This window comes from Lethenteron reissneri, chromosome 59 (assembly GCF_015708825.2).
Source record: "Lethenteron reissneri isolate LAM-NWPU_2019-01 chromosome 59, ASM1570882v1, whole genome shotgun sequence".
Lineage (NCBI taxonomy): Eukaryota > Metazoa > Chordata > Hyperoartia > Petromyzontiformes > Petromyzontidae > Lethenteron > Lethenteron reissneri.
This window is the reverse complement of record NC_083837.1, coordinates 5,321,674-5,334,044: the sequence shown is the minus strand read 5'-3', so window position 1 is coordinate 5,334,044 and position 12,371 is coordinate 5,321,674. Positions and strand designations below refer to the sequence as shown.

General features: G+C 45.5%; 1 protein-coding gene across 1 annotated transcript; it reads right to left on the bottom strand.

Moving 5' to 3' along the window:
• Positions 1 to 1,613: 1,613 nt before the first annotated feature.
• On the bottom strand, positions 1,614 to 11,933 carry LOC133357733 (uncharacterized). The gene is made up of 4 exons (XM_061575826.1): positions 11,731 to 11,933; positions 9,840 to 10,129; positions 9,180 to 9,207; positions 1,614 to 3,826 (listed from the first exon to the last, which is right to left on the bottom strand). The coding sequence occupies exons 2-4, from the start codon at positions 9,846 to 9,848 to the stop codon at positions 1,614 to 1,616; spliced, it is 2,250 nt and encodes a 749-aa protein (XP_061431810.1). The 5' UTR covers positions 9,849 to 10,129; positions 11,731 to 11,933.
• Positions 11,934 to 12,371: the final 438 nt, after the last annotated feature.

Below are 12,371 nucleotides of genomic sequence, written 5' to 3'. Positions count from 1 at the left end.
AATTTACTACTGAGCCAAGAATGTCTATGTGTCCCGTGTGTGACGTCACTCCACGTCGAGCAGCCCCCCTCATTAATAATCATGAACAGGCTAATCTCTCACAATACAAAGGCCACTGCCCCAGCCTCTGTGGTTGGACCATCTCTAGCTCCACCCACCTACCTTGATGCACTCATCTCAGGCCTATATAAGACCTTGTCTCAGCAGCTTTCTCTCTCTCACCAGAAGACGTTTGCTTGTGATGCGATCAAAACGTCGTGACATTTTAAATAATATTTCTATCTACGTGGCTTTACTGAAAGACCCATATAATATAATCATAAACAGGTTACATCCTCTACATGAACCCCCCCCCCCCTCATTAATAATCATGAGCAGGTGACGTCCTCCAAATGGACACCCCCCTCCATTGATAATAATTAGCGGGTGACGTCACTCCACATAGGGGGGCGAGGTGCCTCCTCCCCCCTCCTCAGCGTCAACTTGATGCATGGAAGGAGACGGAGAGAAGCGATACATTATTTTCTGAATGAATATATGAGTAAATGGATTAAGTGCCTAATTAATGAATTAATTGACAAATAAATCATTTAATTGACCTATAAATTGATGAACAGATAAAAAACTGAATGAACGAACCAGTGAGTTACTGAATGCTGGTGACGCGCTCCCTTTTGCGCTGTCGCTATCTGCTGGGAGTGCACAGACTGCGTGAGTTTCGGGTTCAATATGAGACTGGGGACCATGGTGCATTGTCATCATCAATACATCGATTACTGAATAGCTCCATAAGAGGGTCCTTTTTTTGGGTTAGATTGCGTAAATATATAAATGTCGTTAAAACCCGGCACCACTCGACACAGCCAACAAGTAAGGGTTGTCACGTAAATAGAACATGCCAATTCGTCACTAGTATAGCACACTGGTGTTGGAGAGTCAAGCCACAACATTTACAATCTGAGTACGACGTTCGTTACAAAGAGGCATAGATGTGGTGACCACACTTCTGCGCTCTTGCGCAAAGTGGGGGGGTGAGGGATTAATGAGCCAACGTACATTATGCATGCACATTATGCGAGCCCTTTGATCGTATCCTTCCTGTCCATTTGATTAAAATAGCAGTACCAACAGTAATCCCTATTGAAGTATGGTACCCTGTATAGGCATGCATTTAAACAATGTATTGTTTGACGATTTGCTTACACGCAGCACTAAGTCGGTAGCTATCCAAACGGTTAAAATTATTTTAATTTCTTTCAATTTCGATAGATTCTCTAATTAGTATTGGCCAGTAGTAGCTAGTTTTGCACAGAACTTCAACATTATCAAAATCAATTGAGTGTTCTTGTTGACACGCGTGTATTTAATATTTCTCTGATGTTCTTTTAGTCTCGTGCTGATCATTCGACCTGTTTGGCCAACATATCATTTGCCACAAGTGCAGTTAATCCTGTAGACACCTTCTGTTGATCGCTTCGGTAAAACATCTTTTGTACCAGAAGTCAAGTTCAAGAAACATAAGTACGTTTTTATTACAACTTAAAATATATATACATATATAGATATACATGTCCATCCAACCACGTCTCAATGTCTATGTCTGGGAGAACACGCTAGTTTCTCCCTCTGCGGAGTCTCCACCACTTTTCTTTCTTCTTGTTTCCCAGCTCCTGGTCTTGGCGCTCCTTCCCTCTGTCTCCTCCTCGTTCATTCTTCTCTTCCTCATCGTTCTCCAGCTGCCGTGTGCAGCCCAGGAAGCTCCAAATTGCCCAACGCCAGAAACTGTTCTTTCTCTCTCCCTTAGAAGATGGGATGTGCTTAATCTCTTTCTTCTCTTCCTGAACAATGTCTGCCCTCCAAGGTTGCTCGCATCTTCTTTCCTCATTCACCACTTCCTGCTTTGTATCGTTATCAATCGTGTCGACCTCCTTCAGCTCTACCTCATTTGCCTCTAACTCAATAGCTCCTATTTCTTTTGCCTCTAGCTCTATTGCCTCTACACCATTCGCCTCTACCAAAATCGCCTCACTCTGCTCCACCTCAATAGCCCCTACCTCCACTTCTACCTCAATCACTTCTACATCATTCGCCTCCAACTCATTTGGCTCTACCTCCATAACCACCTCCCGCTTGGCCTCTCCCTCAATCTCCTCTACCCCTTTTGCCACTTCCTGGTTGGCATCTACCTCGACTGCCTCTACTTCATTCGCCTTGAGCTCAATCACTGCTACCTCCACTTCTACATCAATCACCTCTACCTCATTTGGCTCTACCTCCTTAACCACCTCCAGCTTGGCCTCTCCCTCAATCTCCTCTACCTCTTTTGCCACTTCTTGGATGGTATCTACTACATATGCCTCAACCTCCTTTGCCCCTTCCTGCTTTATCTCCTCCACCACGTTCTCAACTTGTTTTGACATTTCCTGTTTGGTCTTTACCTCATTCGTATCTACCTCATTGATCAAGACCTGCAAGGCCTTTTCTTCAATCGTGTCGACCTGAATTGCCTCTACCTGTTTCACCAATTCCTGCTTTGTATCTCTCCCAATCCCTTCTACGACATTGGCCACTACCTCTTTCACCACTTCCTTCCTGGCCTCTCCATCATTCCCCTCACCCTCAATCTCGTTTTCCTTCATCTCTTCTACTTCGCGAACTTCCATCTCAGTCCTTCGTAGCTTCCTATTCCTACGTTTCCTCTGAACACAATCCTCTCCCTCTTTCTTTGTCTCCACAACATTGTCAACTTTCTTAGCCACTTCCTGTTTGGCTATTCCCTCATTCCCATCTACCTCACTTGCCTCTACTTCTTTCCCTAAGTCCTCCTTGGCATCTCTCTCAATCCCTTCTAGGACATTGACCACTACCTCTTTCACAAATTTCTGCGTGGCCACTGCATCTATCACCGCTACCTCACTCGCCACTTCCTTTTTGGGCTCTCCATCATTCCCTTCTCTCTCAATCTCGTTTTCCTTCATCTCTTCTACTTCCAGAACGTTAATCTTAGTCCTTCGTAGCTTCCTATTCCTACGTTTCCTCTGAACACAATCCTCTCCCTCTTTCTTTGTCTCCACAACATTCGCAACTTTCTTTGCCACTTCCTGATTGGCTATTCCCTCATTCCCATCTATCTCATTTGGCTCTATCTCTTCTGCTAATACCTGTTTTGCATCTCTCTCAATCCCATCTATGACATTGGCCGCTATCTCTTCCACCACTTCCTGCTTTGCCATTGCTTCTACCTCAATCACCACTACCTCTGCCTCATTCGCTAATTCCCGCTTGCCATCTCCTTCTAACACCTCTACCTTATTCAACTCTACCTCCTTCATCACATCCTCCAAAGCCACTGTCTCAATCATCTCTACCTCAATCATCCCAACCTCCACCATTTCCTGCATGGGCTTTCCCTCACTCCCCTCTCTCTCAGCCACCTCTTCTTTCACCGTCTCCTCCAGAACTTTCTTCTTGTTCTTATGTTTCTTCCTACTCCCACGTTTTCTCTTCATACAATTTCTCTCCCCCACTTTCTCCATCTCCTCCATCTCGTTCTCAACCTTCTTGCTATTTTGACATGTCTGCTGCACATCCTCATTACTAGCGTTGACTTCTGCCTGCTGCTGCTCTTCTGCCTTTTGCTGCTGGTGGTGGATGATGAAGCTCTTCAGCTCGGTGCTGTTCTGGAATTCCAGCAGCTCCTGCTGATACTTGGCCTGCTGCTGTGCACAACGATCCAGCAGGATCATCTCAAGCTCCCGTATCTGGCGCTCAGCTTCTAGTCTTATGGCACAGTGCATCCTCTTGCGCTGCCTCTTCGAGCCAGGGTCTGGGGAGTCACATGGGGAGAAGAGAGCAGCACCACAAATGATTAATTAATGGGTGTTTGAGTATTTCCTGTATTATAATAGGTTTTTGCCCTTTTTTCTGGAAACAAAACAGGTGTTAAGATATTAAAACACCAAACTGATACCTTTTACAAGGAATCATGTCTGCATTAACCACAATGCTTGTGGTCAGAATGCAAACAAAAAAATACTCTAATATATGCATTGTCCTTGAAACTGATTGGTCCACACCAGAGACAGCTTTATTTTGAGCCTCGTCTCAAATGGTGTTAGACCAGAGGACACAAACATGCGCATTTCCTGTATGTTATTTTGGTAAAGAAACTTGGTACCATTGACAGGAATCTAACTTTACTTGAGACCGATGTAACAATGATACCACTGTAGGGAGGTCTGGAGGTTGACTCATGTGCCGGAGACACCTCCTCCTCCAAAGTACTTCATTAGATTTATGGGCTGGCTGGGGAGGCCCTATTAAGTTTGCGAGGTCTGAAACTCCAGGCCAAACATAAATAAACTTCCCTTATCTCCGAAAAAGTAAGATGGATTGATGACCAAGCTGTGGAAGTCTGGCTAAATTTATAAGATGTCCATTGTTTCACAAGAGAGAGCATGAATCGGATAATAAATACACTATTAATTCTTATACACTGGTCCATTCATACACTTAGTATATTAGTGGGCTACGTTAGAGAAGGAGAAGATAAAGGGAGGAGAGGAGAAGAGGAGGGCCGGGGTGCCCGGAGCCCAGAGAGTGCCCAGAGGGGCCAGAGAGCCAGGGGCAACCCGATGTTTATGTTAGCTGGATAGCATGTGCTCCCGTGCATGTGAGGTTGCTCTCAACAGAAGTCATTCCATGCACGAGAATGGCTGAAATGCTGAGTAACCACTCAGAGGTATAGTGGTAAAACAGTGGAGATTTTTAAAGCAAAGTTTAACATTTGCAATTGTCAATTTATATTGAGCCCATACATATGGCAAGTGAAATTAAGAAGACTTAAAGTGAGTGTTGCAGAAGAAATCTTGGAGAAGGAAAGGCATTGCTCAAAACTGAGCTGCAAGGTCACGTGCCATGAATCACATGAGCTTAAAAAAGTTACTGTAAACCAACAAGCCTGTTAATAATTATCATGGTGAAGACACCTCTATACGTTGGATACTGAAGGAAAACAATCGTGCTACCCATCGTCAAAGCCCAACAACACCTGACATTCGAGAAAGAAGTACAATTTCATCGTTCTACGCATCGTCAATACCCCACCACACCTGGCAAGTCACCAGTTGCACCAAGCACCTGGCTGTTGTGTTGTTCGAAAGACACTGTGTGACGACTTTACATTCACCGGCACAGCAGGTTTCTAAACGCCTGCCATGTCACCTTCTCAACACTAGCGTCAGAGACCGTCTGATACAGACTGAAAACTGATTTCCTTTGTTGCACTATTTGTATTTTATGTCATTATGCACTGGGTTATGCCTTATTAACCTAAATTCTGAATTTAGCCATTCATGTATTTCTATTACAGTATCACGTATTCTTTGGACCAAGTGTCAGTTGCATATTTGATGACTGGTACTCTGATTTTTTTTGACAAATAAGGGACTTGTTTTGATTAAAATGTGTCTGTGTGTGTGGTTGAACAGTGTAACAAATCCATGCGTTACATGTGTAGTGTTGCAGTACCGACTGGCTGCCAGAAGTAGCAATTGCGGGTGTTCTCACCCAAGGGGAAGAACTGGGGCAAGGGTCATGGAAGGGATAAGAACTGGGCTAAGGGTCATGGAAGGGATCCATCTGTGAGCTCCCAGAACCTGCTAGAAGGGTCGAGAAAGGGGCCGTGGCCAAGCCGTGGCCAAGGCAGGGCCAGGCCCCGCTGGAAGCATAAAAGGGGGCGAGAGAGGGAGCTCGGGGATGTTCGTGGGAATCAGGGTCGTCTCGCTGTGGAAGTCGTCCTCGCCGCCGCCGTCATCGCTGCCGTCCTTGCCCGATGTCACCACTGCTGAATAGTCAGCCAGCTATCCAGTCAGTTAGCGCCGTCGAGCTTGACGGTCAGCGTTACATTATATGCTTAGTGAGTCGTCTAGTGAGTACGAGTAATATAAATAAAGGTGCCTCTACAGTTACTGTCTCCAGAATCCTACATTACACATGTTATATATCTAAGAATGTGGACAATAACCTTGGCTTCTGTGATTGTAGTTAACAAAGCAATCATACCAAAACAAATACAATATTTCAATCAATTATAAATACCTGCCAGAACTACATCTCCATATATATTTGTCTGACTCCCCGTCTTTGTTTCCCCATGCCTCCCCTGTTTTTGTCTCATGGTGGTGTTTTTTATTTATTTAGATAATGGAGTCAGCCTCAAGTGGGTAAAGGAAGTGATGGCAAGAGGAAAAGGTGGAAAAAAGAGATGAGTTGTTTTATAGACTTGCTCGTGGTTACTGTGCATCTGCTGTTGGCCGCCACTACATGGTAAACGAGTCAACAGTCAGATTTATGAAGAAAAAATTCGAAGGCAATTAGGGAAAGTGTGGCAGCACTTCCACCAATGTGGACGACCCCCGAGAGGACACTTTGACTTTCACTTCTTGTTTCATTTTAGTTATCTACATGTATTATTATACAATTTAATTACAATTTAGTTGTTATTTAAGTGTACAGTACAGAATTAATGTTTTTAATATTTTTTACTCTCCAATATGTTCAGTCGGACACGGGACCCGAAACCTCCTTTTTCCCCCATATAAACATAGTATCTGCATTCACGAAATCTACTTTCACGCAAATTTTCAAGAATCTAACCCTCGTGAATGTCGAGGCATTAGCATACCTATATATCAGTATCAGTGTGTTTGTGTGTGTTATCTGAACCCCAAGACCTTATAGAATTGCTTTGCAAACCTGCAGACGAGAAAAACATTATGGGGCAAGGTGGGGACGACCCTGCTGGGGCTGCGTTGCCTCAAATATTGGTATAAGTAGCCTCCCTTCGTGAGTGGCTGGCTGAGGTGCCATCTGTCCGAGACCAGGAAAAGCGCCGGAAAAAGGTAATTTCCTAATCAAACTGCTGCGGGAGGGTGGCGCCTGTGTGCAGAATGCCCTACATGTCTTCATCACAACTGTCTGGACCACAAGATGGGTTCCACAGGATTGGAAGGATTCCCTGATGGTCCCACTCTTTAAGAACGAGGACCGCACACATTGCAACAAGTATCGGGTATCTCCCACCCCAGTGTATTTAGGAAGGTCCTGGCAAGGATTATTCAACATTCCCTTGCCAGGCACGCTGAGGAGAGGCTTGCGGACCCCTAATGTGGTTTCAGGCCGAGGGCATCCTGCACGGATGCCATATTCTCTCTCCGTGTGCTACAGCAGAGGTGTAATGAATTTCAAAGAGACCTACATCTCTGCTTTATTGATCTGGTCAAGGCCTATGATACAATCAGTAGGCCAGGGCTCTTTATTGTTATTCGTGCTTTCGGAGTCCCAAACCCTCTGCTCCCAATCATTAAGGACCTTCATGATAGTGGGCAGGCCCAGGTAAAGTTGTTTGCCCGGGAGTCAGAGCAATTCCCTGTTTACAGTGGGGTGCGACAGGGATCTACTCTGGCTGACACATTATTTAGCATCATCTTCGACCACATAGTTCTAGCTTTTTATGGCTGTACCGGTGGATTTTTTTTTATATTTGGTACAGATACAATGGAAGGCTGATTGATGCCTGGGTGAGGTCAAGGGATGGCTCCCTCCTGGTCAACCATGTTATGTACACTGATAATTTGGTAGTTCTGCTGCTAAGCCTGGAGCGTGCGACAAAGAGGTGGGGCCTTACCATCAGCCCTACCAAAACTAAGCACCCCCATGAGTATTTTGTATAATTTAATACTCCGCCCTTCAACTACTCATGAGTGATGGGGTAGTTGTAGAGAGACAGGAGAAGTTTACGTACCTGGGTAGTGTGCTTATGCAAAAATTCCGGTTTGGCAGCAGAGGTCTCACTCAGAATCGGTCAAGTGGCATATTTTCATCAGCTTCGTAACACTGTGGGGTATCTACCTGGCCTGTCACTCGACACAAGCACTGGGTCTTCTTGGCCAATGATCAAATAAATGAAAACTCTGAACCAGCTTTAAACTTTCAGACTGGCCTGCCTACGATCCACCCTGGGTTTAACTAGGCTGGAATGTGTGAAGAGCTCACAAATCCTTGAAAGATATGGACACATTCCCATCAATGAGCTCCACTGGTGGGTAGGGCTGCATTGCCTGGGTCATGTAGCCCGCATGCTCAGCCACCACATGCCCAAGCAGCTGCTGTTTTTCCAGATAGAGGGGGCTAAATGGGCGTGGCACGGCCTGGAGAAGAGATGGACTGATGCAGTACAGGAGGATACGGAGCTGAGTGGACTTGCCAAAGACTGGTACCACTGGTGTCAATTATGGTACCACTGGTGTCAAGATCGGCCTCTATGGAGGAAGCTCGTGAAGGATGCTCATGGGCAGTTGGTGAAAATTTCCCCCCAGCAAATAAGGAGGGCAGAAGAGCGACGCTCACAACAACAGGAGGTGCACTGGATGACTAAAACGCAGCAAGTTGGCACAATAGGATGCAATGATGGTGCGAGTCATCTCAGTCAGTCAACCCATCGCACTGGGGTCTGTCCCCTGATCTCCTGTCGGCAAGCCTTCGACACTTCAAGTGGCCTCGGAGTGCACCAGGCCTGGCACAAGCGCCATGGTGACGTCTCCGTCACTTAGTGGCGAATGAGGGCTGTTGTTGTTATCTGAGCCGGTTAGGGGCCTCCCCTAGGTCCACTCAGCCTCAAATAGGTATCTGATGCGGTGTGTAAACATCGCCACTTGGGAGACAAAGACGGCCAAGTGTGGTGCTGGCAACCCACCCTCGTGTGAGGTGCCGGCCGTCAAAGGTGCTCACTAACAACACTTGCTCCTAAAGTGTTTCAAGGCTATACACAATATTTCTGTCTTTGTTTGTGTCTATATGCAGTGTCTGTATGAGTGGTTGGGAGCAGTAGTGTCTGTGAGGATCGACCTGAGTTCGATTCCCATTCACAACCATCAGTGCCTAATAAATCAAACCAGTCGTGTGCCTCCCCTACATCTCCTCAGACTTAAAATAGTATCTTGTGCAACGTATAAACATCAAAGGCATCCGGGTGCAGTGCTGACCACCCACCCCATCATAGGTGCTAACTCGCTAACAGCACTTGCCTCAATAGTCTGTTAAGGCTATACGGGGATCTGTTTTTGTATACAGGTGCATGTGTCTGTGTGTATGTCTGTGTGTGGAATTTCAGTACTCACTTCCCCTCGGCTTGCTCTTCTCTCCACCCTGCAACAAAATCACAGCAGCGCACATGAGACTCACATCACAGTTTATAACCACCACCACCATCATTACCGTCTTCATCATCACCACCATAACGATCACAATGGTAACCATAATTTTATTTCTCACTCCCAGGGTCCCTCCCCACGTGTGTCACTCCCCAAATCTAACTTCACGCGTGTGGATACCGCTTCGACCAATCACGGCAAAGTATTGCAAGTCTACGGAAAAATAGCACAACGGGACGCCCCCCACTTGCCCTCTGTCCCCCCACGTGGATCCCACATCCCTCTCCCGTGCCCCAACCCCTATCCCATCCAGGCAGGGGGGGGTTCTGTAGGGGGCCACGCGGGGGTGAGGAAATAGGGAAAGGTCGACTAAGCTTTCACTGATGACCCAGTGCAGTGTATAAACATCAACACTGGGGAGGGAAAGGCAGCATGGTGCGGACCAAAAGGATCACTTGTTTGCTGCCTTAGTCTTAATAGAAGCGCACTAACAACGCTTTCCCCAGCCGCCCATACGAATCTAGGGTGACATTCGTCTGTCTGTTTGTCTGTGTGAAGGCGACACGCGGGTGTGTGTAACATATGTGCATGTGTGTCGACGAATGCAAAAGGGACAAATGTACTCACGGAAGACATAGTCTTGACGGTACAAAGAGATGTCGTGGATGTTCACTTTGTCAACGACTTTGTTAACGATGTTACTGACGTGTTCAACCTCGTTGATGTTAGTCAACGAAGTTTACTAAGTCAGTTAACTGTGTTAACGAAAGTTCTTGGCGATGTTGATGAAGTGGTGATGTTGATGAAGTGTAGTCCCAGATGCGATGCTCAACCGCACGGCAAGAACTCCCGAACGCCACGGAGAACCGAAGTCACCACTTGTTGGAGCCACTTGGGAGACTGCGTACCCACAGCACCTAGACGCCACAGATAATGAAGCTGAGTGATCTCGGGTCAAATGATGCCAACTAACTCCATGACTCACAACTTGTGACACCTCCCATATACTTAGTGTCCACCATGTATGGGTCAGTCATGAACGAGCTATGCCATTTTGGATTACATCTGTCTTATGTGTTCAAGGAGTGATTGACCTATGACATTTTGAATACATCTGTCTATTAGATCGTGCATTAATTAAGCAGCGATTGAGTATGTGTATATTTGATCGAGCAGTGATCGAGCTATGACATTTTAATATGTATGTCGAAATGATTGATCATTGATTCCGCAGTGATCCAGATATGATATTTTTAATACAGGTGTCTATGTGATCGAGCTATGACATTTCAAATACACGTGTCTATATGATTGAGCATTGATTGAGCAGTGATCGAGCATGTGTCTATTTGTTCGAGCAGTGATCAAGCTATGACATTTTGAACACATTTCTATGTGATCGAGCAGTGATCGACCTATGACATTTTGAATACGTGTCTATGTGATCGAGCATTGATTGAGCAATAAAATATTGAATATTTGTTTCTATGTGTTCCAGCATTGACAAATTAGATAATACATTTTTAAAAACTATGAATTCTTATTTTACCAGGTAAGGCCCACTGAACGACATAGCTCTTTATCAGACGTGTCCTGGTCACAAATGATAACTCATTAAAGTGGCTTATCACATGGAAATTGATCTCAGCCAGGCGTCAGGGTCGGGGTCGAACCCACAATCTCCTGTACACCAGGCGAGGTAGTTAACATCTCACCAACATGGCACCACATTACATGTGTCTATGTGATCGAGCATTGATCAAGCAGTGATCGAACTATGATTCTTAATACTTGTGTTTACGTGACCAAGCAGTGATCAAGCAGAGGCATTTTTTTAAATCAGCAGTGATTCCTGTCACGATTTGTAGATCAAAGAAGACAATTTGTGAATCAAAAAAGCACACTGGTGAAATTCCTTGGATGCTAGCCCTCCCATTGATGCTGATTGGCGTCCCTGAGGATTAACATAATTTATCAGAAACTAGCTTTACTACCCGGCATCGCTCAGATGTGACGTCACCGCTCACTTGTGCAATGTCAGATCCATTGTTTCCCCCTCCCCCCCACAAATAAAAAAGTATATTTTTATACTTTTTACATTGTGTACAGTATGGAAGCTAGCCACATGCCAAATTTTAAGTTTGTAGTCTAGTATATATACATTATTTCCCGCCGCGCTTTTGTGCGGGATACCCGGCCTACGCGGAGATTTGGTGGGGGGATGCGTGACGTCAGCAGGCACACTGCGTAACGCTGCTGGATGCGGGTGACGTCACAGATGTGATGTCTTTGACGTCACATCTGTGACGTCACAGATGTGAAATATTGCACGGCAAGTGAGTGGTGACGTCACAGACTTGATATATTTCACGCGAGCTGTGACGTCACATCTGTGACGTCACAGCTCACTTGCGTGAAATATATTATACCCATTATTGCGCCCCATCCCCCCCCAAATACAAACGTTTATTTTTATACTTTTTGCATTGTATACAGTCAAGAATACAGATGTACTCACGGAAGATGTCGCCTTGAAGGCCGAAAGAGAAATCACGGATGGTCACGTTTGTCAATAGATTTGGCAACTATGTTAATGAAGCGTTCAACCTCACTGATGTTTGTCAGGTTTACCAAGTAATTTAACCGCGTTAACGATGTTTATTGACGACGTGGGCGAAGAGTGCTCCCGAATGCGATCTTCAAGCACACGGAGAGCGCGTCCACCTCCCACGAAGAACAGTCCGTAGTGGTCGACCGTTGCTAGGGAAGTGACGTCACTGGTTGCTAAGGTGACAAACCTGAAGCCCACGTGGTCCACTGCATCCTCCAGGCCTGAGTCGTTGCGACTGTCAATTTTGACTTTAAACTTTCGTGACTTGCAGGAATTCATATCTTTTGTTCTTTCGGTAAAGTCACGTAGATAGAAAATAACATTTTAAATTAAAGCAAAAACCCCACGATGTTTCTATCGCAACACAAGCGGTCTTCATCACGTGTTGCGATCGAAACGTCGCGGGTTTTTTGCTTTTATTTTAATTTATTTTTATTTTATTGTTATTTTCTATCTACGTGACTTTACCCGAAAGAACCAAGAATATAGTTACGACTGTACTCTGGTCGCCACGGATGAAGAGGCCGAGTGGGCTCGGTTCAACTGTT

What these genes read in the sequence shown, in the direction of transcription:
- LOC133357733 (XM_061575826.1), bottom strand. An exon ending in GAAGAGCAAGCCGAGGGGAA is followed by an intron (nt 3,827 to 9,179) that starts GTGAGTACTGAA and finishes GTGACTCCCCAG; the next exon opens with ACCCTGGCTCGAAGAGGCAG.